Source organism: Toxotes jaculatrix, chromosome 12 (assembly GCF_017976425.1).
Source record: "Toxotes jaculatrix isolate fToxJac2 chromosome 12, fToxJac2.pri, whole genome shotgun sequence".
Lineage (NCBI taxonomy): Eukaryota > Metazoa > Chordata > Actinopteri > Toxotidae > Toxotes > Toxotes jaculatrix.
In genome coordinates this window covers 17,827,233-17,853,448 of record NC_054405.1, presented here as the reverse complement: position 1 = coordinate 17,853,448, position 26,216 = coordinate 17,827,233, and the positions used below count along the sequence as shown (strand labels likewise).

The following is a 26,216-nucleotide window of genomic DNA, read 5'->3' as shown; positions in this document are numbered from 1 at the left end:
CTGCTAGTTTTTCAGCATAGTAAGTAATATATGTGTCATTTGTTATTGTAAACAGGATTAAACTGTTTACAAATTTAATTTTTATAAGACTCAAAGACTAAACATTCAGTCTCATAAATCCCAAAATGTCTGTAATGTGGGGACAAATACGTCTGTTTATCTGTCCAGGACAGGGGTTTTTACACTAACAGATTATGAACTTCTGTTTTTATATTTACTATGATAATGTTGTGAAAACCTTTCCATGTTTGCCAGCAGCAGCTCTGTGGACCATAAACACAAGCTGTGATGGAACTCTGTCACATGTGGGAGTCATGACAGTAAACACACACACACACACACGCGCGCACACACACACACACACACAGAATAACTAAGGGGCACTCACTGGCTCACATTTGGAACCACTTATAAAAGCAAACATGGGCCAACACATGACACAGCACTGGGGTTGACAAAGCAGACCCAGCATAGACACACACACACAAACAATGGAAACACTCCCAGTGTCTATCTCAGCAGATGGCTTTCATCCCATCTGAATGTGTCAGTAGAGCGACTGAGGGGGCAAGTGTTTGTGTGTGTGAGAGTGTGTGTATAGTAAAAGTTCACTGTAATTTGCAGGGTAACATTTAGAACCTATTCATTTTCCGACCAATCTTTCATCAGCAAATCTTTCATCAAGCTAAACAATCTAAACACACACACAGCGCACACACCCCATTCGCATCTTCATTCCTGTTTAATGAGTGTCAAACTGCCCATCCCAGAGAAGAGTCCCAGGGAAGGAATTTAAAGAAGGAGCAAAAGACAATGACAGAGAAACAAGCTCCTCAAATTCTCCCAAATGTCAGAGATTATAAAGTCAATAAAGCACTGTGCTAGTTTGTGGTGGCTTTTCTTTGCCCTGTAATAGTACTTCGCTCATCAGAAACTAATTGAATGGTGGTCAGAGGCCAACAAAGTGATTAACAATGGCTAAATAAAGCTTGGGAACAAAAAAAGAATTTAACAATGACACACACAGTCCCAACTGGAATGAACTGTGAGTTAGATGTTGGACAGGGGGCAGGAAGGGACTGGGGAAACAGGGAGAAACAAGAGGAAGAAAGTCATATAGTTTAAGAGAGGGGAAGGAGGGAACTGAGCTGAGAAACAGCTGTAAGAGAAGGAAATGTGAGCTGTTGCAAACTAGATTTAAGGAGTCAGAGAGGAAGAGGAACAGGAGGATATTTAAGGGGTTGAGGGCATAAGAAAGGAGGAGCCTGGAGAGAAGACCGAAAACGTGTTCATCATTAAATCATTTAATTTCACGAACAATCATTTATAATTATTTTTTACTATGTTTAATGTTCTGGTTTTTGATTAAACTAAAACCTCATTGTCACATATCAATGATATTTTCTGTTAGTTTTAATATGAAGTAAAATTATGTGGAGTGTCCTTCTTCTTCTAAACAGTCAAATCTTTATTAAAAATGTTTGTTTTTGTCACGTTAATGTTAAATAGATTGCTATCTCCAAATTAGGACTGGGATTAATGCTTATTTTCACTATCAGTTCATCTATTGGTACTTTTTTTTACTAACAGAGCTCAAGGCCAAGCCCTCATATTTGTTGTTCTGACACACAAGCAGTCCAAACCCCCCCCAAATATCACATTTTAAATTATTTACAATGATATAAAAAAGAGCAGCAAATTCTCATCTCATCTTTTAGTAACCAGAACTAGTAAATATTTGACATTTTTGTTTGACAAATGACCTAAATGACTGTTAATCAAAATTGTTTCAAGCATCTGAGTGTTTTAGCAAATAATAGTTTCAGCATTACTCCCAAATACTCGTTATACCCTCCTAAAGTTCAGAATTGGTTGTGCTCAAACATACAAAATATCAAACTATTCACTTTATATCTTCACCAAGTCAATGATATATTAAACTCTGAAACACTTCACAACCTCTGTGGGCAGCATTGGGAGTAAAAGAGGGAAACACTGTACATCACTGAGGCTTTCACGTTCTCCCTCCTCTTGCCCCGGGCCACATAGCTGTCGTATCATAGCAACAAGCACAAAGAAGCCAGGTCACCACAAGAAGTAGGAAGTTCAGCTTCTGTGCCTCTGGATTTTTTTTTTTTTTTTTTTTTGGTCTTTCATACAGTGTTTCTACCTCTCTCATCTTTCATCTGTTTTCCTCTCTTTGTTTTTCAAGGTTTCCTATTATCTTATTATAATTATTATCTTTCTATCAGCTTTTCTCACTTTTATGCTCTGTCAGACTTATCTCCCCTCGCCCTCCCTCATTTAGTCTAGAGTAACCTTCTTTCAATCTCTCTCTCTCTCTCTTCCGCTCTCATTTTGGCACTGCCACGCCTGTTGCTGACACAGCGAACAGAGACAACCGGGGAGGTTTTCCTCTCCCTATTTCAAAAAGAGCGTCTGTGGGGTGAAATCATCCTGCAGACCGCCGGCTGCCGCTGGAAAAATCCACAGCAGGAATGTGGGACAATCTGACTTGGAATCCGAGCGGAGGACACAGGGCCAGAAATGCCCTGCTTTGGCTAAAACTGACCTCGTAATTTCAAGGAAAACACCAAGTTTTCAGCCAATTTTATAACATTCTTGTGAAGTGAAGAGAACACAGACGCCACAAGTACTCATGTGCCCCCAGTATCATTTGCTTTACAGCTGTATTCGTGATGTGGAGACTGTCTGCATTTGAAAAAGAAAATACAAAAAATAAATTTGGATTATGTACTGTATATATTCAGTTTATTCTAAGGTGAACAATCACATTATCACCCTCTGTATAATGATTTTAGGCAGCAAAATTAATATGTCACACACATTTCTTGGCATTTTATAGATCAAACAACTATTAAATAATCTTGAAAATAAGTGGAATATAAATTGCTAATGAAAATAATATTTGTTGCAGCCCTGAAGCTGACCAATACCCCCCCAAACAACTCTTCTAATAGCATTCCCTGATATGACAACCATGACCTAACTCAGAGCCCAGGCAGGAAACAGGAAACATAAGAGGAATATATGACCTTGCCTCTACACAGAGCTGACAGCGAGAACACACCAAGACACATCCACAGACGCAGACACAAACGCACGCAAAGTGACAGCAAGAAACATGCTGACAGAGAAGGGAAAAAACAGGCCTCTCATAAACTAGGTGGGAGACACAGAGAAGGAAACAAGAGCCAGAAGATGACAAAGTAGTTTTCTCACTGTTGTGGCTTGTTGTAGTTGTTCTGAGCTGCCTGGGAGACTCTGTTGTCCCACTTGAGGTCATGGCCGGTAAAAGACAAACTAAATGCCATTCCAACACAAACAGTGGAAAAAGGACATCCAGTCTTTATCATCGTGTCAAGAGGTTGTGAATAAATCATATTAAAGCAACAATGCTGAGGCAGCTTTGTTCACACATTTTCCATCAGCTTCGCCCAAAAACGTTCATAATGCAGTGTTCTCAAATAGTGAACCAACACAATTCCATGGCTTGAGTCTGACATGTAGTTTAGCTTGTCGTGCAAACAGTGTTATTACTCGTAAAGAGAAAACACTTTTCCCTTGAACTATGCGATGTCTAGGCAGCCGTTGGCAGTTTAAAGGCCTGTTGGGCACATGATAAATCAGACCAGTACGGTCAAGAGAGTGGTGTTAGGAGAGAGAGAAAGGATGGAAACCACACTAACCAGATTAGTGCCAGGCTCCAAATAGCCTTTGTCCACTTCCTCCCCAACGCCCGACACAAACCTGACCTCTGTTCCAGACAACACAAACATACACCAAAACACTTCTTACAACTCTCTGAGAGCCAAACTGCGACCTTGTGACCTCAGATATACTAAAGACTTTGTTTACTGCTGGTTACTTTAAAGCTGCCAAACTTAAAGACTGCACAATGGTATTAAGTGGTACACCAACTTAAAAACCGCAATTGTTGGATTTTTGAGTGTGGTATTGAGAAGCTGCTCACTGCATAATTTTTTTTTTTCAGTATTTGGCTGTTACAGGTTCACACTCTGGCTTGCCTCTGTATCATTCTGCATGTTGGTAAAGCAGTTTAATTGTAGGTGGGGATTTGAGCTTCGTGTTAGGGACAGCGTTTTTCCTCACAGGCATTTTAGATATCTGTATATCAACAATTTAACAGAATTTCCGTTCACTCAGTACTTCAAATGGCCAGTTTATGAGAATATGTTCTCAGTGTTCCTTTACACTAAACTTCACAACAACAACAACAACAACAACCACACAATCTGACCTTTCCTTTTGTGACTGCACTGGTCAACAAAACGTACAGAACGTCTTCAAGTTTTAACAAAGGCCTAAAAACACTAAAATCAGAGAAACTGCTCAGGAGGCATTGTTATATATTTGATACAGAATTGACAAGTCCTACATAAATGGAAGTGTTGTAGCTATTATGTCTGCTATGCCAGCCTTAAACACATTACATGGCTAACGAAGTATACTTTAGATGCCAGTTCTACAGGGTGGCAACTTGCCTTCTATGGATGCCAATTTCTATTACAACTGAATGCTTGGATAAAATGCCAGTGAATTAGCTGCCAATCTGCTGAGTCCCAGTGCTGACTGTATTGAAGATGGCTGTATGAATGCCAATCTTTCCCCATCTAAGACGACACAGGACAGCAGCTCTAAGCACGGCCTCTGTGAGACATCAACCAGGAAATAAATCAGCAGTCTCTAACAGGATTGACTGAAATCCTCCATGACCTCATTCCATCAACTCTTGTGAGACAGACGGAAAAAAGGATTATAGGAGAAGCCAAAAAAAGAGTGAAAGTTATAAATGGAGCAAAAATGGGAAACTGAGATTATCCACCTTTAACGCATTGATGAAAATACTTTGCATTTGGATTATTGCTAAATTTATCTGAGCTAGCTACTATGGCAGGTAAATCATATCAAGTCCTGTCCTACTATACTGTTTTGTTTTGTTTTTATTCTAAAATATAATGGCTTGTAAAACTGTGAAAATTGATAGTGAACTGAGGAATTCACAATGTGGCCAGTGGTCAGAAAATTTCAGCTTCCTACTCTGAGACAGTAAGGCTACAAACAGCATCATGGCAAGAGGGGAAATATCAGCTGGAACAAAGATAAAACTTTATCAGTGTAAGAACCAATAATATTAACTCAAGGTATTAAAACAGTGGAGTTTTGTTTCAGTCATATGAAAAGCGAATGGAGTGAACCAAGTTCCACACTTCCACACTCAACTGGGGCATTTCCCGAACAACTGAGCAAAATCCATTTTACTGAGGAAGATTTGTGAGATGTGATTTAAAGCTCCAGCAACCTTGAACATTTTGTGGAAATTTTCAAACACATCATAGATGCAGTATGAACAATGTGTAACATTTTCACATGGCAAACTGCACTAAAAGTTTTCTCAGGCTTATTGCGACCACCCTCCCTACCTTCTTTGTCGTTTGAAACAGGAAGTGCCAAACAAGAACAGGATGAGGAAGTAGGTTCTCTATCCAGACTGTTTTCCAGCCAAAATAACTGAACCCAAACGCTGACTTGGGAACATTCTGTCATATTGTAGAACAGGAAATATCCCATGTACTGAGGTGTCAAAAAGCATATTTAGAATTTATCATATGGAGTCATTAAAGAGTCTGAATGGATTTGTGGTTGATAGCAGCAGATGTTTAGCTTATCAAAATAGCTGACAATTAATTTCCTGAAGATCAACTAATCGACTACTTGTTTCTCACCAATATATGCATACCATTAAGGGTTGTATACAGTAATAAAGGAACATAACTTTTGAAGTTACTCAACTGCAGTAATGTATTATATTACTATTTAAATCAACAGGATCATATATGCAGTGCGAATTATGACAAAACTATGAAAAAACAAATTTGATGACAACCTTTTTTAAAGACAAAAACAAGACTAGATGTAAAAAGTAACTGCTGAAAACGGGAATAATGACGAAATATATTACTTTTTTCACCAATTATCAAAAGTCCCTTCACTGTGCAATATCTCAGTCTGTGTATTACTGCAGAGAAGAGTGATACCTGTAACTGTACACAAAGATGCTGACAGAAGACGTAAAAGGCTGTCGTGTCACTGACAAAAATCCAGTGACTAAAATTCAAATAAAACTAATACACGTTTTCATCAAAAGACTTAAAACTAAATCAAAACCAGAACCAAATTAAAAAGAAAAAGCCTGGATCTGTTGTAAAACACTGAGGGAACATAGGCTTGAAATGCAACCTTAACAGTGTAATCCCATTTTATTTTTCTGAGTCAGTGAACACATACACACAGTCCGAATGGCCACCACATGGCAACCTTTAACCCAGCCAAGGACCAGTTATCCACTGAGCAGATACAGAGAAGTCATCGTGATGTGTATCCAATGCCATCTGACATTTGCCAGCCAGCCTAGCAACCCTGCCCCCTCCTTGCACCTCGCTGCCTTTTATGTGCTGTGGCAGCAGAGAATTTGCTGGAGTTATTCAGAGAAATCCAGCTTCAAACAGAATCCAGGAGAAAGAATAAGAAATTACACTTTGATCTTTCTCTGGACATGGAGTCTAGCCCACTAGTCTGCCTCCGAACATCTCTTTACAAACCTTCCTCTGGTTCTGTTCAATTCTCCCTCCCTCTTTCTCCTTCTCCCCAGAGTCAGAGAAATATGCATTTAAATTAATATTCTTTTGGCTCCATGATTGAGCCTCAAAGTCATTCCCCTCAACACCCAACCCCCAACCGACCCCCACCAGTACTGAAACCTCAACCTTTAACAAGCCAAACCCCACGCAGACCAAGCACCTCCAAGTTGTAATCTCACTTCCCTCTCATCTCTGCTTCTTCCCTCATTAATCCTTCATTCTCCCGTTCACTCCTTCCCTGTCAAGATGTTACCAGGTTAGCAGGGCAATCCTATTAATTCACCACATCCTAAGTGTAAAATGTGACCCCTTTAGTACTAATTTCCTAACATGCATCTTTACTTTAGGGAGAAGAAAACTGATGTGCTAAATTTTGTGTGACCACAGATACAAGGCAAACTAATGGGGCAAGTGTGTGTCTCAGCACGCATGTGCTCATGCTGCTGTGCGTACGCATGCATGTGTGAGCAAGCTGTCTCTGACACCTGCTGCAGCCTTGGGCAAGCTGCTGTGAGGTTAAGAACGGCCGAGAGCCAAGTCACGACATAATGGTCAGGTAACGCTGTATTAACATTATGATGTTTGAGGATACTCCTATGGTAAAATGAGACAGCAGTGGCAGGGTTCTTGTAATAGCACAAAAATATGTAATTTAGTGAGTAAGCAGACATATTACATTTAGAAGGAATGAGGCAAGAGAAAATACATGATAAATGACAGGAACTTTTCCTATCTGTATAACTGTACACCTGAAGTGCTTAGTCTCATTACACCTATACTAAATCCAACCCACTGCAGGATTTAAATGTTTAGGAGGAGTTGTGATCCGGGTTGTTTTGAAGGAGGACAGAAGATTTGCGGGATAATGGGAGAGTGTGTAGAGACAGCGTGCAAAGTTGGGCTTTCCCCTGCACACACAAACACAGCACTTAACATGCCACTGTTGTCATGTGACTTCATGGTAGTATCAATTGAGGATTTTACTTAAAAAACAAAATGGTTCTTATATGGGTGGATCTATCTCTGTAAGCCTTGGTCAGATCACACTCTGTCAAAACACAGGAGGATTAACTTTATTACATATTCTGCAAATGAAAACCAGGCTGTATTCCTTTTGTTCTTCATAATTTTAGACTTTCAAAACACAGCAATACCCTCCTGTTCTTTCTCACCCTTCAACACGTTTATACACTTTCTGTGTTTCTTCAACTGGGCCTGTTTCACTGTCTGTCATTCTATCTGACCGTCTCTCTGCCAACACACAATACCTCTGAACTACAGAGAGAGTCAGGCCACTGAACTGAATGGGAACGGTGGCCAGTGGATGCTAAATTCTACATAAATAATACGTTTTATTGAGTCAGTAATTTGCTATAATTCTGGTTAATTCTTGGTCTCACAGTCTGGTTAACAGGCATGGACATGCAAAACTGTGAATTTGAAAACCTTTGACTTTCAAATGTCATGTTCAGTAATCAGACATGTCTGGGGGAAAAAAAATTATATTCAGAAAAAGAAAAAGAAATCAGAATGACAAAACACTGAGTTTGGTGGATTGATTCGAGAAAAGACTGAAACTACAGAAGAGAAGATTACAGAACTTTAAATTAATGGCAATAAAATCATTACTGATTAGTTTATCTCATATATCGAACTGATTTATTACAGAATGTACAGACGCTTTCCCTCAGCTCTCCCCCCTCTTGACTTCATTTTCTCTCCCAGTAGGAAACTAAAAGCAGCCTGAAGGCACCATCTTACGCTTTATTAGCATCCAACCACACACACACACACAAACACACAGTCTCATTTTCTCTTCATCGGGTATTATAGTGTGCACAGACAGCACAGATAAGTGAGTGAGTACACATTTTGTCCTTTGAGTATGTTACAGCCCTTTGTTAGTGTAGCCATTACTCCCTCTCTCTGCCTTCCTCCAACTCGTATCTCTCTCTTTCTCTCCGTCTCTCTCTTTCCGTCAGGATGGATCACAGCAGCCTGAGGGATGTGCGGCCGAGTGGCTGCTGCTCGGTGGTTTGTCAGTTTAAGTCCGTCCTCTGAGATCAGAGTGACACAGAGAGCCAGACCGAGATAAGAGGGAGCTGAGGTTTCAAACAGAGCATGACAGCAAATGAAATGGCACCCTCTTAATGCACTCACACAGAATATGGTAGGAACAAACTGGAAGTCTAACTTTGAAGACACAATGTACAGCTATTAGCCTTGAGGCAGCAAAGTAGTGTACAGCAAATTCCACCCTGTTTGGGCAGGTTCATGCCCTGCAAATCTCTTTCTTGGCTTTATGAGCTGACAGCAAAACAGCTGCTATCTTAGCTATTGTGCGTTTTAGCGACTATTGACTTATCCGGATTTTCACAAAACATGCTATATCCCAAAATGCTGTATAATTAGCATCCCTAAAAAGCTAATACAGAGTTTGTCGGGGGAGATGAAACTGCCAGTGAAAATGGTGCCACATTACATTTGATAGCAAAATGCTAGAGGAACACAATGAAAAAACAATCATCATCAACACAAGCTATATTTTTCTGACCATGAAGGGTACTCAATGCACAGAGAAAAAATACTACATGTATATTTCTCATCAAAATCAAAAATCATGAGACTACAAACATTCCACCAGGTTTTACATTCTATCAAATACTCAAAAACTACAGCACATTATATATTAGTACTAACAGTCTACAAGCTATTTACAGATACAGTATGTTCAAAAGCTGAATACTGGGACTTGGGAGTGAACTAAAACACAAATTCTGAAGTTGTGGGTTACAGTAAAGTCATCTGTCCCAATGATATTTATACAATTGCTTACATAAAATTAATAAATTCTATACATACAGAAGGAGAAACCAATTACAGTGAAATCACTTCAAATTTAATTCAGCAGAAACAGAACTGAGTTTTAAATGGAAGCTGAAATGGGAAAACATCTCAGTTTAAGGCTTCAATGTCAATCTGTGGAATGATACTGGACAGCCTACAAATAAGACAGAAGGCTGGTTTACAGAGGAGCTGAAAGCGGGAATTCCACCCAATTTACCATTTTAACATGTTACTGGAGCAGTCTAATCAATATCCACTTAAAAAAGACTTGAATAACTCCAGTTAGCTGGATATCAGATAAAGAGTCCAACTTGTGATGGTCTGTTGACACTGGATGGGAAACTGGCTTTGTGGGACCTACAGCGTACAGTGAGACAAATGAGCTTAACATTATTGTGGTTTTTTGTGTTTCAGTTCTGGGCCAGAAAATTTGCTTTTATCACCATATGATCCCTCTACAGCGTTCTTGCGGTCAGCCTTTTATTTCCACTGAACGTCCCTCAATGTGACATCTTCAATTTGAAAGATAAATTTTCAAAGTTTTTTTTTTTTTTTTCAGCTGCATGAAGCAGGAGTAATGCTGAAGGTTTACTGAATTATCACATTCCCAACTGGCATTTCCATATTAAAATCAGCATGTGTCATAAGCATCTTACAATAATTTGAGATTATTTAAATTGTGTAATTTTTAATGAATGTAAGTAAATAACTTAAAAAAATGTCCCCTGTTGGATTCATGACAGTGTCCATTCATTTTAATTGCTGTTTACTCATCGTGTTTATTTACATTTTGTCTGAGCCTTGCTTGGCATGTGCCCCCACTTTCCTCTTCAAAAAAAGAAGCCATAACAAAACAAATCAGTTTTGGAAAGATTGTGTCAAGTTATGTAAGAGTCTAAATTTGGAATAGAAAAGAATTTTCTCTGTACAAAGTCCTGACAGAATTAGAATTTAGTGTTTGTCTGGGCAAGTCCTCTGTCATCAAAATGAGAAACAGGCAAGTTAATCCAGCTTTCTGTGTCAGCAGAAAGAGACTGTGAGACCAAAATTTCACCTTAAATCATTTAAACAATCTTAAACATTTTGTAAAATGAGATATGTCAGTTAAAAAAAATGAAACAATCTGATACAGCTGTAAAATACTGAATATACTGCATATTCTCAGACTCTGAATGCTCACTTTTCTTTTCCAACTGGAAATACTGTCACTAAATTTCACTTAATGATCTGGATAGTGTTAAAAGTCATGCTGGGAACAGCAACATCATAAAACGATCATGATTTGGTTTCAACACTAACATGTCTAGCACTGGAGTCAGAGTAAAATGTTTTCAGTATTCAGCTTAAAATACTAACAAAGGTCCTTGACTCCTTTGGTCCCTGTGCTTCTGCTGCCCTACATCCCAGCAGAACATATATTTAGATGTCTTAGTGTCTCTAAAAAGAAAACACAACATACATCAAAATGGTGCATTTATCAAAATGATGCAAAAATAAATGTGTATATTTGCCAGTATTCAATGTCTGTTAGTCATCAGGCAGAAAAAGAAGAGCAATTACTGCACTATTTATGCCTAATAAGGGAGATGCTGCTTATTCAGCTCAATGAGCTATTATCACTCAGGCAAACACAAACTGGGGGCAGACTGAGCCAGCTCAGCAGACAGACTAAACTCAGCTATCTATGTAGACTGGTGAGTCTTCTGTGACCTCAATTTTAACTTGCAAGTCAGGAACAGCCCTCGATGCTGCTCAAAGAGAAGAAATTAATGAGCTAGACAGACCTGACTGTAGATAATAATTCAGAAATAGACAGCAAGTTGAAAGTTCAGGAAAAGAAATGTTTTTTTATAGAGAATATATATAGAATTACAGTTTCAGTTCCATTACCTTTTCAGTGCAAATGCTAATAGAGAAAGCTAAATAAATAAACAAATAATGAAAAAATAATAGCTTGTTGAAAAGGATTTTCATACCAAGTATTCGTTGAGTCAAGTCAACTTTACTTATTTAGCCCAAAATCAAAAATAAAAATCACATTCAAACGTGATTGCTGATTAAGTTGGACTGAATTATTTCCAACAAAATAAGATGGTTTCTTGAACATCTGTACTTATTTTAATTGCAGCAGTGCATTTGTGACAGATCACTGACAAGTCACACACGCACGCTCACATGTTTGTCTTTTCCAGACATTCTGATGTGGCTGTTTTCTTAAGGTCCTGATTACGGACGGCAGAGTTCACAGTGCAGATAGTCCATCTGAACTGTCTGGATGCTCTGTGATCGCACCTTCAACTTGCAATTCACGGATGACCTTGAATGCACCACACCACCCACATCACATGATCCAGCTGAAGTCCTGGCCTTGAATGGAGCTTGTACTAAGCGTCATCACACCTCACCAACTCACCACCTCAGCTAACTCTTTGCAGAATTCTCCATCTCCTGCTGGCCCGTGAAACATGCTTTCCATAAATTTCACAGAGATGGAAAAATATTCAGTGTTTAAGCATTTGGAAGTGTTCGCACAAGGTTCAGTGTGATCTGAAAATGAAGCACACTGCACATCCCTTCATTTGACAGTATAAAAGAATGACTGTGTGTTTTCTTTAATAAATAAATTACATCCTGACATTGTTAGGCATAATTAATTTGACTCAAAACCTCGACAAAAGTGAAATGGTTTAGGCAAAAAAAAAAAAAAAAAAAAACCTACTACAAAAATGCTGTTGGTGGCCCCACCCTTTGTCACCAGTATCAACCTCAAGCTACCCCATAAACTGTCTGTTTGCTATAATTTCCCGCAGAGATAGACATTCAGTAAATCCCTGCCCCCCAAACTCAATCCCCTCCCACCTACACCACCCCTAACCCCCCAGTGTTCTAGCATTAATCCTGGCTTGCCCTCATGACCCTGAGTCCCATCATCGCCACAACCTGACCCTGCAGGACCAAAAAGCAGAGCAGGAAGATTTGAAATATGACTACAAATAAAAAATATAGTTCTCAAATCCTGTGGAAGAAAAAAAAAAAACTAAATGAATACATAGAGATTCCTCCATCCTACAGTAATCTCCAGCCCACGGGCCAAAGCCACAGCCAGACACCAGGCCTAGCTAATAACACTTTACCCCCAAATGTGACACCAGACACATGAAAACAAATAGAATAAAGCGAACACACACCTACCAGATTACCCCCACTAAGCCTGAGTTTTGGCTGGCTTTACATCAGGAGACTCAACCCCCAAACTACCCCTACATGTGTGTGTGCATGTACAGTATGCACATTAAATGTGCGAGGGTGTGATAAAGTGCAAGACATTGAGAGAAGAGAGAGCGGTAACCTGGGGATTAAATATTCTTAGCAGGGGGTTATTTTTGGAGCAGGCGGGACAAAACGGATGGGAGCTGAATGCAGACACGCACACTGTTAAATACACACACACACACTCCCCCGCTCTCCATGCCAGTGGACTGTGGTTTGTTTGGGTTGGCTCTGGGCAGCAATGGAGTCTTCCCCTCAGCCCACCCCTGCACGTGCTCTGTCTCTTTGACTCAAACACACTGACACAGAGTGAATTTTAAGTACGTGTTTCTGTCTTACAATGAATGTCTACTGCACAGAGCATCAATATGGAGTGAAGTAGTGCAATGAGACAATGTATTAAATTATTATATTACATATATAATAGGTTGCGACTGGAGGACTGCCAGTTCAAATCCTTCAACCAGCTGGGAAAATCTGGGTGGTGGAAGTTGAACAGTAGCACGCTTCCTTCCCTCAACAAACACTGCTGAAGTGCTTTAGCACTACAGATGGAAAGAGCAGCAGAATGCCCTGTCCTGTAAAAGTTCTGATGTTTCAAAAACTGCTCAAATAAAAACTGAATATTGTTGTTAAAGTTATTTAAAATTGCATTAATCCCACCAACGATGGGAGAAAAACTATAAAACAAGATGTCTGACACGCTGCCTCTTATCAACTTATAATGTTCCCATGTCAATCATGGGAACATACATAATTAGTTGTTTACAGATCCAGCAGATACAGAGCAATATTAGCATTCATGTGCTGTTGTGGCTCTGTCTAGTTTGGTGTCTGCCAACTCCTGTGAAAAATATCTGTCTATTTAGTTGCTAGATGTTCCACTTGACCTCACATTTACTAAGTAACTACAATACTTAGTAAATGTACTAAGTTATTCCATTCATTGACCTCACAATAATGCAGCCAATGTTTTTTCCTAGATCTTCCACCAGATGTTCAGCAGCTACTTGCTTGCTTTATCTGTCTGCCCTCTGGTGCTGGGCAGGTAGAGTTCATTAGGTTTATCACAGCGTGTCTCGTATAACATCTGCTTGCTGCTTCTGAAAATGGGGCTGATGAGAATAGAATAATCAGAATAATCTATGTGAATTATGCAAAACCAAAACAATGATACAAAAGAGGCTAAAAACCTTTGCTGGAGTTTCAGAACTAAGCAAAGGTTCATGTGAGTTCACCCATGCAAGTGACCATTTTTTTAAAACATTGCTGTCTCTCCTGGCAACAAAAATGCTGTTTTATTTGGTCAACAGTACTGAAAATGTATTTTCCGTGCAGCTAAACAATAAATGGGCTAAAAACAAACAAAGACCAAGACAGGCATTTCTTTAACTTGAGTAAGTACATTTGTACATTACTACCAAGAGTTAAGCTGGGTCCATTTCACTGCCTTGAAACCCGAAACCTGACACATGAAACTTCTTCCACTGACTTTGCATGCAATTGCACCACCTCTAGCTTTTTCTCCTCGTCATTCTGAACATAAAGCAGGATAAGAGTGCTGCCTCTAGACAGGACAACCTAACTGCCTCTTTTACCTATACTTTTACCATGAAATGGATGATGGGTCTTGAAAACACTCTCTATTTGCTTGCTCTCCTCTGTGGTTGCTGCTCCATCTCTAAGGCTGCTGATTCTCCACTAGACAGGGCAACAATAGTTACACAGAGAGCACGCCTCAGCTCAGGTCACTGCATTGTGTTCAATAATTCAGTGCATCCGTTCCTCTAAGACCATTCTGCATTCACCTCCAGCACAGTTTCCCATACAGTACATCACTATAGCATAAACAGCTAAATGTCTGGCTGGGTGTGATCCCACATTAGCTTATAGCCTTTAGTAGACTGTCTCAGAATATGTCACAGAATTAGAAACACGGTATTACACTAACTAACTGCTTCAGATTGATGTCCAGTACGATTACTTCACCACAGTGGGGGTTTGCTTATGTCTTGTTGTTATAAATATAACACAACCACTGGCAAGAGGCATTATAAGGCCTGGCCAGGCGAGCGGTCATGCTTGTTGTGGCACAAAATGAAACAATAGGAGTGATGGAGAGAGTTAAAGCCTCCTGCACTTCATTCACTCATCCGCCATGCCATTTCCAATAATGGCCTAGTCAGGTTTTTCTGCAAGCACTTGTCCTGTTTTCATAACGCAAAACAGAGTTACTTCAGATGGGGAAGCAGGGTGAACAAGACTGGGGGAAAGAAGAAGGGTAACAGGCATTTCCATGTCACATTGACAAAAGGAAATGAAGAGGGACAGGCTGATGAGAAAAAGAAGGAGGAGGAGGAGGAGGAGGAGGAGATTAATATGTTTATAATAAAATATGCACAACCTCAGCTAAAAGGAAAGAGGAAGGGGGAAGTTAGAGAAAGGGGAAAAGGAGGAGAAGGGGAAAGCAGAATCACTCTTTTGGAAGGTCAGCTGTCTCCTTCAATACCAGCCTAACAATAAAAGGCTGAAGGACTTATTCAGCATACATTCATGACTTGTTTACACTATCAGAGTATCCTAAAAGCAAATTAAGCTGTGATAAAAAGCCTTTTCAAGGTCAAGAGTGGGAAGTAGACATTAACACTTTACAAGTTAATGATTACCTTCTTTAACACAATGCATCATTTCCCAAAAACATTTGTGTAATAACGAGGCCAGGTGAAGGAAACTAGTCAAGGAGTTTCATAAAACAGTAACAAGATCTCACGGTGGTAAAATTAAAAAATATGGGACATGAAGTTGAAACGATAAGGTTTAAATTCTGGCCTGAAGACGGACCTCTCAAATTAACTTCCCTGAAAATGATACAACTGAACTTTAAGCTTCCTGATGGATATAGTTGTACACCGTGTTCCTAAAACTCCATAAAACGCGAGAACCTTTACTGTATTTTCACATGTATCGTTTCTCATCTGGAAACAAAGTCCCGATTGTAATTGATAGTCATGAAAAACGCGACCCTGCGTTCACCTTTCCAAGGCAAGACCACAGAGAGTTACCATCTTCATTTGGAGTCTTATTTGTTTTCTGAAACACAACAATGAATCAGTTTATTGTACGGGTGAACGAATTTTTTAACCAATCTTCCTTCATGTACACAAAACTTCTTCTTTGGTAGACGCAGAGAAGATAGCTTTAGGCTCATGGTTCATGGAAAAGAGTCTAAAATGAAAAAAGCCAAGAGCGTGATAAGGAGGAATCCAACAAAGAAGAACTGTGTTTTAGCGTGTTCCGTTCGCTCAGCAGGCAGCAAGCGCTGACCACAATCTCACAACTCAAGATCAAAATTAGCATGACCTCCGTGCATTCTCTCTTTTTCATATGTGCACTGTGAAGGAAATCTTTAAGCTTAATTAATTTTAAAAATATCCTAGGAGTTATCTTGGTTTTATTTTTGGTGTAGCCCTCAAGCTTCTTTGTAAACTACACTGCATAATTTAGTGACTTCCTACATTTCCCAGAAACCACCTGACACCAATGTCTGACAACCTCTAATTTTTCAGTTGACTTCTTTTTGTTTTCTTGCAACCAAATTCTACTTCAGCTGCATTGACAAATATACTCAGTTATTTCATCCACTGACCTCAGAATAATGCAGCCACGGGGCACCAAAATTTGTTTTTTCCTTTGTGCCCACAAAGAAAGTGAGCTTCCAGAGCACTGAAACTCTGGAGCCTGAAAAAAAATTCCAAGTTTCAAACACAACAAAGAAGAATTGTTCCCTCCTGTATCAAGCACAGTATCGTCCTGGACACAACAACACTGCTTTCACCTTACAACCTCCAGACTCACAGTTCCCTGAAAGGAGGGTAGACACCAACACCGTGCCAGCTTTGAACTTGTAACACTGGCTCCTCTCCTTTTGCTCTGACTCACTTCAAGAGCTTTGATGTGAGAGGAAAATAGCTATTTTATCAACAACATGTGTCAGCATGTGTGTGTGTATGCAGTTGCAAGTGTGGGAGAGTATGTGTGTGGGGGTGTATTTTGTGTACTCCTGCCTGATTTAAGCCCCACCTGTCAGGCTAAATTGCCTAATTCTGTACGTGTTCTGTAACATTTCAGGATATCAGAGAGTAAAAATCTTCCTGCTGAATAAGACACTTGTTGCAAGTCTGGGCAGCAGAGTTCCACAGGGGCCTAAGGTTTATTCTTATGGGGTAGCAACTCAGAGCCACACCTTTTCTCCACTGCAGGCTGAGAAATTAGTTCATTATAACTCAGGTCTTGAATTTGGAACTGACAACTCAACACTCCAGGCTAAGGAGTGAATGACAACCTGGAGCTGAAGCTACACTTTTAAGAGGTTGACAGGGTTATATAAATCTCCCCATCTTAACCCCATCGGCAAAAACCTGCATTTCATTCCCATGGTTTTCTTTAACTTTAGTCTCTAGCTTCCTGTTTGGAACAAAACATATTTTCCTCCTCAACCATCATAAAACATTGCAAATAAAGTTATTCAGGTCTTGTGACACTTTATGGACAGTAACACAACATCCAGCTGCCAGACGTGACACTGAAAATAAGACTAATTTCCCAACCAACCAATGAGAAAAAAGTGCCTTTGATAGGTCAGATCGAAACAGACAACGCAGATCCAAAGACAATAACATACTCATATGTGCACTCACATACAGTATTTGTGTAACCTCTGACCCTTCCTGGGGGCCTGCTGGCAGTCAAATTAAAAAACATCTCAAAACAGAAGGAGAGCAGGGAGGGAAGGTAAGAGGTAGGTTGAACAGAAATCATTTACTGGAGTTCTGCTTCATTCAAATTCTCAGTAAAATGAGTTCAGACTTGCAGCCGGAAACATGCAGATGGAAAATTTTTTCCATTTTTTTATAGGGTACATTAGGCACTGATCAACCGTAAAATCCTCCTTCTCTCTGTCTAAGTTTGTAGTAAATTTTCATGTGAAACACAAGCTTGACATTAAACTTGAATCCATCCAGCTGACACCCCGCCATTCAGAGGGGTGGGGTGTCACGTACAGTAATTCACCACCCTCCATCTGCTGTTAAAACAGTTCCAATTAAACAATTTGCTTCCATAATCACCTGCAGCGAAAGCAGCAGGTTGTTTTTTAAACAGCTGTGAAAAGAGCAGCTGTCTCTTTTATAATCCAACAGCAGCGATCAGGTTGCAGATTGCAGAAAGTTAAAGAGCATTCCTCACAGTTCACATTCCCTCCTCTCTTCCTGCTCTGCTCCGGGTGTTTTATGATCGCAAAGAAGAAACTGAAGCTAGATGCAAGAACGTTCTTAAATCAAGTTAGTTTTCATTGGATAACAGATGACATTGTATAATCCTAATGGAACACTGCTTCATGTCTTTTAAGAATGAGAGGACTGAACTATGTTTACGAAGAGATCACTGAGACATTAGTGCAGATACAAAGCACACGGTCAGGTGAAACAAGAAAAATTATAAATATTTACAACTAATCAACAAGTTGAAACTATTTGTTTAGCAAAGCAAGTATTCATTTTTTTCAAGCACTTGTCCACCTATAATTTGTTTTTCTTATTGTTATTTCACTTGGATGTTTGACCTTCACCATGCAGAATGATTTATCTTCAGTGTTTGACACCTGAATGCTGTTTTCACATTCACCTGCTGAAGGAGGGAAAGAGTCACAGAGCAACTTGAAGCTTTGTTATACTCTAGATACATTTTGGTCAAAACAGTTTTGTTCTACTGAAACTTCACTTTACGAGAAACACATCCTCTCTGGCCAAGCGCATGTATACGGCATGAGTCATTTTGCATATTTTTGCATTCATATGCAAAGGTACATCACAGATGCAACTTACTGTTCTGCAATTAGCTTACTGTAAGTGTCAAAGTGTTTCCATTGCTGAAGGTGATGTAGTGCTTGTGATAAAGCAGAAGATTCATATTTAAGCACACTGGTGTTTAAGTGTGAATCCCACTTCCTTCTTTATAGTTTCATCTTACCTTTAAATGTTAACATTAAGTCAGAATTAGTTGTTTCCTTTAGTGCATTTTTAACTATACCATGAGAAAACAAGCCTGCCTCTTTTGTTGTTCCTCTTTCAGTTCCTCTGATGACACATTTTTCTATTTAAATAGAAAAAAATCTTAGTATAGGACTGCATTAAGAGTGACTTATAGAGAAGCAATCCCTCCCACAGTGTTGCATGTGTGAACATTAACACTTCTGAATGGCTGCAAAAGCAATACTTTCACAGAAGAAAGGAAATATGTCATCTCGTAAGAGCCGTATGTGCATGCATCTTTGAAGTCTGTAGTGTTGGTGCTATACCAGCAAAATAAGTGCTATTTTGCCACGAGATAAAACACACAAGTAATATCACAGTGTATCAACGGGCTGAGTCACGGCATTATTTCAGGGCAGTGTAACCGAAGAAGTCCCCGAGCTAAAATATTTACAAGCCTCAGTCCAGCTAGAGTCCAAGTCCAATACTCCACATCAAAGATTCGACTATGAGGTGAAGCAGCAGGCTGGTTGGAGTACCACTTCTGTGGTGAATGTTCGAAGCTATGCCAGTTTGCAGTCTGTATATATTTTGCAACAAATCTGGCTTCAGGACTTTTTCTCTTAATCTCTTTTAATCTATCTATATCTATATATCTATATATCTATACACACACACACACACACAATCAAGAGGTTTTCTGTGTTAGTTTTACAGTTTCATTCTTCTCAATTCAGTCTTACGCAACAAATTATCAGGAACACAAAAGAGAAAAATATGTTCAACGGGTAAACTGTGGACAAATACGTAATTTTGATCAAGTATGGTGTAATAAGTCAGTGACCCAGTGTGTGTGTGTGTGTGTGTGAGACAGACAGTCTGCCCTGATAAAAGCAAAGCAACAATAGCACCAGAGCTGGGCTGAGACGTGCCCTAATTTCCTTCATCTCCACTTTACGTCACTGCTAAAGCAAGACCCCCAGCCCCCATTGTGCCGTACTGCAGTGGCAACATACACACGCGTTCACTGACTGCACACACACACACGTGCACACACACACGTACTTGTACTTATATCTTTGTGAGGACACTCGTTGGCATAATGCAGTCTCTTGCCCCTTACCCTAACCTTAACCATCAAAACTGAATGTCTAACCCCAACCCTCAAAATGTCCTCACTTTCCCAAAGTGTCTTCACTTCAGCTGTTTAAAATTCAAATTGGTCCACACTGTGTAGCAATACAAGTACACACACACCTTCTCATGAGCAGAAATATATTGTCATAATGGTAAACATATAGCATATTGTATGATGCATGTGGACACCCGAAACATTCATCACTGCAGACAGTATTCTGCATGCATTAAAACACAAATGCACACACCCTTCTTGTCTCTTTGTTCCTATCTGATGTATGCAGAGGAATGCCTTCAAACAGAGTGACACCCCGCCTTGCTTCTCTTTCGCCCCATCCTCACTTCTTTCCTCTTCCATCGACTTCCTCCTCTACCCTTTCCCCTCCTCTCTCCACAACCTAGATTGCTCTGCTCCAAGCTCCTCTATAGGCGAGAAGAAAATAAGGCCATGTCGGCTTTTAAACACAATTGTCAAAGACAACAACACCCCCCTACTCTCTCTCTCTCTCTCTCTCTCTCTCTCTTCCTCTCTCACACACACACACACACTCTCTTTTTCTCTTTCTTTTGCCGCACATACTCTCCTTTAGCTCTGGACCTTTTAAAAGAGGGTTCACTCCCTCCATCAGACATAATTGAGAATTAGTTATGGTGTGGTGTGCATTTGTGTGTGTGTGACCCTCATCTATCAGCACAGTTGACAGTTGAGCCACTGAATGGCTGCCATTATCTTCCTTATTACTCACCAACGGCACAGAGGGTGGCTACAGGAAAACAAAGACATAAGGTAAAGAGGGAAGAAGACTCAAAGAGAGAGATGCATTGCAACAGTGCGTGGTCCGTCACAAGGAATTTCCACTTCTTCTCAGGGGACTTTTACACACAAGGCCTCAGTTTGCCAGAAGCTTGTTTGTGAGGTTGCTAGGGGCAGTTAAAGGTTCAATTTGAAGTCAAAGTAAACGAAGCCATTATCAAGATGGCGCTAATGGCTGGAGGGCTGCTTTTAAACCAGTAACAGGCCGCACACAATGAAGCGCACATGCCTGAACAATGTGTGTGCTTTGAGGGTCAAGTCTCTGACTCTACTTTTTAGGCCAGCCAGCCTTTCAGGTTTACCATGTCATTTTCATATAGCGGTAGTTCCTGCAGAGTAATTTTAGTTTTGGGCTATGTTTATAAAAGTTTAGGCATCAACTATTTCTCAAAAGGGCCAACATCTACAGGCAATGTTTTATAGGCTAAATCTGGTCTGTTCATCACGACCATTATATAGGGCTAAAATAGTCGTTGAACATTTTACTGTAATTTTTGTCCAAACTAAACCAGAGACAGATTTCAACTTCAGGCCCTATCAATAAACGGAGACTATTTTAAACAACTTCAAGGCATCCAGTGGCCTAATACCACATAACCGCAACATCCAAGGTTTGATTTCCAGCCTGAGGACCTTTGTGGCATGTTATACCCTTTCTCTCTGCTCTTGTTTTCTGTTTCATCCTAGACGGCCAGCTGTTAAATAAAGTCAAAATGCCAAAAAAAAAAAAAAAGCTTAAATGAATCCCAATATAATTCCTTAAACTCAGACAACATTTGGCTTTTTAAACGAAATTAGAAGACATCTTCTCAAGTTTAAGTTGAGTTAAAGTTATAAGTTGAGATGTTTGGTTTTTAAATGTTTCAAAAAGTGCTCATCAATCAATTACACACACATTGTTTTCTTGGACGCTCCACCAGAAGTTGCACCCTGAGCTGCGTTCTCTTATGTTTCATGCTGCCATGCCCTAAAAATACAACTTTACAGTAAAGGGAAATGATCTGTATCACAGAATGTGTCATGCAGAATGAGTGCACAACTGTGAGAGACTGTGATTATTACATGTCTTAACTACAGTGAGATGATTCTCAGATTATAACATTCTTAACTCTCAAACTAGTAATAGGTATTAGATATATATAGTTACAGGTTCAAGCATTGTTGTATTCCTGCATCATGTATTGTTCAATTGATTTTAATGAGTAAACAATCCACTGACAGACAGATGACAAATATTCTTTCTGACTTAGGATGAACTATGAAGGGTTTTTGAAAGCTAATTGTTTTGTTTTGGGGACTGTGCTCAAAACAGGTGCTTATGATGTCCACTATCTATGTGACCAATTTCATGTCCAAAAAGTTAAGCAAATTACAAAAAAATCTGTGTTTTACCTAGGATGTAGACTTTGGCAGGCTCCTGAAACATCTAGAAGATGATTTACACCATCAAAACACACAACAGAATTAAACTAATACAAATAACAACACTTTATAATAGTTGTATAGTTAAAGTGTTACACTGAGTTACGTTAAAGCTCATTTTTAGAAACCCACAGGGTGTTTGAGTGACATCAAAACAGACATAGACAGCAATTTTACACACTGCTTTAACACATTTCTGCAACGCTACATGGTGAGAATGTTGATATATAGTAAGGAAACAGAGATCACACTCAGACACTTAAACGAACATATGCTGAGCCAAGTAACATGAACTTACAAAAGAAAATAACTCCACGCTTTCAGCTGAATACATGGCAACGTCATGTGTCAGTGTCACATAAACTGTCTAAACATGGTCTCTTGTTTCCCCTCACAGCAGCAGTAAATGCACAGCTTGTAATTAGGGTTTGTTTGGCTGATTGAGCTGTGTCATGTTAGAGGTGGAGCAGAGAGTCAAACATTTCTACAGGCTCCGTAATAACAAGCTAGATCTGCCCTTAAATGACATCTGGCTAACACACACTCGCACACGTGTCTGTGTGTATATGTGTTTATCTGTGTGTGACTTTGCATCTGCCACCTAAGTCCATATTTGTCTCACACCTCACAGCTGCATATTCAAGATAGACTTTGTGGTTTTTTCAAACCTTTACTGAAACAGTTCTTGTGTTTGTGAATGCGTGTATCTATAGATGTTTGTCTGAATGTGCCTACATGTTTAACTGCTACATAAACCAATGTGACACCCACAAAGAGGACGGAACGGCTCCAAGTTAGAAAAAGTGGTGATAGCATCTCTGTGTGAAACCTTCTATTTGAATACTTGAATACTTATTTCTGGGGCGATTAGAGCAAAAACACAAATGAATTTTTACCACCAAAAAATGTAATCAAAATCATTGGCAACAATTATTTATAGGAAGCAAATTCAGCAACAACATCAGTGCTAGCTTCACACCGCACCAGGAATAAATCTATAGCAGAATTGTACTGCACAATCCAGGGAGCAGGCAATATGGATATATGTATCAGCTTGTGTAACTTCATATTGACTTATGACAAGATACTGTATAAATAATATCAGAAATTTATGGGAATTCATCTTTGGCAGAGCTTTATATTCCAATTTGAAGTTAAGCATCTTACAAATCAAAACACTTTATTGCATTAATGCAAATATCCTGTAAATACAGTGCTGCCATAACACACAGAACCCTTGGTATAAACCGTTTATGAAAATCCCAGACAATAGCTACATTTATACCTCCTCACTGAATCATCATAGTATGGGTTTTACACTGTACTGAAAGTCCAGAGAAAACAGAGATATAACAGGCCTCGGCAAGTCCCCAGGCAGAGGCACTGTAAAAGTGGTATGGCACACGGTGATTGTATATGTTCCACTTTCTCTTTCTGTGGCACCATGCATGTAGTCATTACAACACACACGCATGTGAAAGCTGTCAGGAGACTTTGGGGAACCTCCTCCAGCAGCAATTAGAAACTCACAAAACTATGGAGCTTCGAGGGACAGTCTCACATCCCCACAGCACCTCAAAGAGGTGTGGAGGTCGAGGTGTGCTCAAAGATGAGCAGACAAGATTTACAGTGTAACTGAAAGGAGAACTTCAATATGCTGTTAGAAATTTCTAAACCTGCTGCAAGTGATTCATCTCACGTACAAGCAAAAGTCAACATTACTGTATAGTACAGGTATAAAAAGATACAACTGGGAAAATCTGCTGATTTGCTCTTTGTCGGGCAGCACTGTGCTATAGTCGCACAGAACAAGCAAATGAACCTCTCTCTCCTCCCAACTGCAACGCAATGCTCATGCTGTTTGATTTCTAGATCTCACCGACAGACAAAAGAAGACTTGTCTTTATAGCTAAACATCAGCTGACGGGGCTTTGTGGTGACAGAGGACTGAGCTAGTTTGTTTTTTTTTTTTTTTGTTTGTTTTTAAAAGGTACAGACAATAACAGGCGGGTGGAAAGTTCAGGTTAACTGGCAGGCTGCTCTCCCCTGGACTTTCCAGGATTTTTCCTATCTGGATATGAGCAACATGAATATTTCACCAGCTACCAAAACACAATACTATCTACAGTATCAGGAGCGTGATACTGTAGATAGTATTACAGTTACACCAAGTTACATCAAGCAAACAACACACACATTTAACACAGAGTTGTAACAGCTGCCAGTTTCGCTACTACAAAAGTGAAAAGTTTCAATTAGTATATTATACTGGGTTGTGCAAAAGTTATAGGTTTGTTTGCTTCTTCCTGTATATTGTTCTTGGAACTGTGTGTAAGTACATTCAAGCGCCAGCAGTCAAAGTCAAACATACTTGGCCAATAAAGCTAAATCTGATTCTGAGATTCAATTTAAAAGAAATAAGTTAAAAGTTTCATACATCATCTTTAGCATCTTGCAATTTAATCAAGTCTTGTGTTATGGATCCTAGCAGAGACAAGATTGTCCCTTTCAGATCCTTCCCTAACAACACCAAAGCCTCACCGAACTTAAACCTTCCTTAATCTAAATATAACCATCACAAGTCTTATTGTACCTAAACACAACCACTTTGATTTCCATGCCTAAAAATAATCTTTCAATTAATGATCCACTCAGTGCTTCTGCCCATAACCCTAGTGGATATACGATCACATTCCAGTCCCCCAACGTATACACCTGTCCAGGTTTTCATTTGCAACATGAAACATTGTAAAGAAGCAAGAAAGTAGTGTCAAATAAACTGGTTTTTACTTTCACCTCATTACAATCCAGGAGGACAAAGCAAATCACTTCCCCCAAGTCAATTATAACAACTACTTTAAAGCATGGGCACTCTGGCAGTCGGGCTTTTATCAGCATTAAACAACTCAAGTACATCAAAAGCCAGCAAGACACACACACACACTCTCTCTCTCTAAATGCCTCATAATGTAAGCTGATGAGAACAAATGTGCTGACAGCTTCAGAGGACACTATGCACTGTTCAATCAGAGTCTCCCGCCTTGCCTCTGAACTTCTGTTATGAGTCTTATCAGAAACACACACACACACACATACACACACAGACACACACACCTGGAGGCATCTCAGCTTTTGTCAGACTCCTGTGACTCATTGTGTCAAAACCACATGCACCAAAACAGATTTTTGTTTTTCAGTATGGACAGCACAGACTAATGCCAGTCAGTTAAGTGAACCTACAGACCTTACTCCTTTTTCTTTTTCTTTTTCTTTCTCTATCTCTCTCTCACACACCTCTCCACCTCCACTTACATTTCAAAGCCTGGATGAGAGCTTTGCCGTCTTTAATCAGCTCCTTGATGAACTTGTTGGTCTTGTCCAGCTCCAGTTCGTGGGACTTGAGTCTCTCCCTGAACTGCGGGCTGTCCAGGTAGCAGTCACTGAACTCCAGGGCAGGTAGTCCCATCTTCTTCTTCTTCTTCTTCTTCTCCTCCAGCACCACCGGCCTCGACACAACCTGGACGACCCGGCAACAACAACAAAAAAACAAAAAACTCCGAACAGGAGAAGGAGAAGGGAGAAAAAACTGAGCTACTACTACTGCTGCTGCTGCTGGAAATGATGGAAAATCCAATTACAACATGTAAACAATAGAGCGGAGATGTATGCAAGAGAAATGCCTATCTACATAACCTTGCATTTCAGTTTAAAAAAAAAAACACCCAAGCTGACACAAGCAAGAGTCCTCTAGTTTCTTCCAGGGAGGCAGCAACAGTAGCAGCCCGACACGGCATCCAATTAAATTAAATAAAAAAGTCAGAGCATGTTTCGCGGGGTTAAAAGAAAAAGTGACCACTCGCTCAGGTAAACCGGTGCTGCCTTCCTCTCGACCGACTCATTCTGGACCGGACAGTCAACCCGGGGCGATGAGGGAGGGAGGGAGTCCGCAAAAAAAACAAAACAAAACACAAAACTACAGGCTCGTAAATGAATGCGGTGTCTTCCCTGGGCGGT

General features: G+C 39.8%; 1 protein-coding gene across 1 annotated transcript in view; it reads right to left on the bottom strand.

The window, feature by feature from the left end:
* Positions 1-26,216, bottom strand: part of LOC121190442 (rho GTPase-activating protein 26-like) — an 81,539-nt gene extending 55,323 nt beyond the window's left edge. Inside the window, exon 1 of the mRNA XM_041051171.1 lies at positions 25,515-26,216. Within this exon, the coding sequence (XP_040907105.1) occupies positions 25,515-25,668 (154 nt within the window). The 5' untranslated portion in view covers positions 25,669-26,216. The remainder of the gene's footprint in view (positions 1-25,514) is intronic.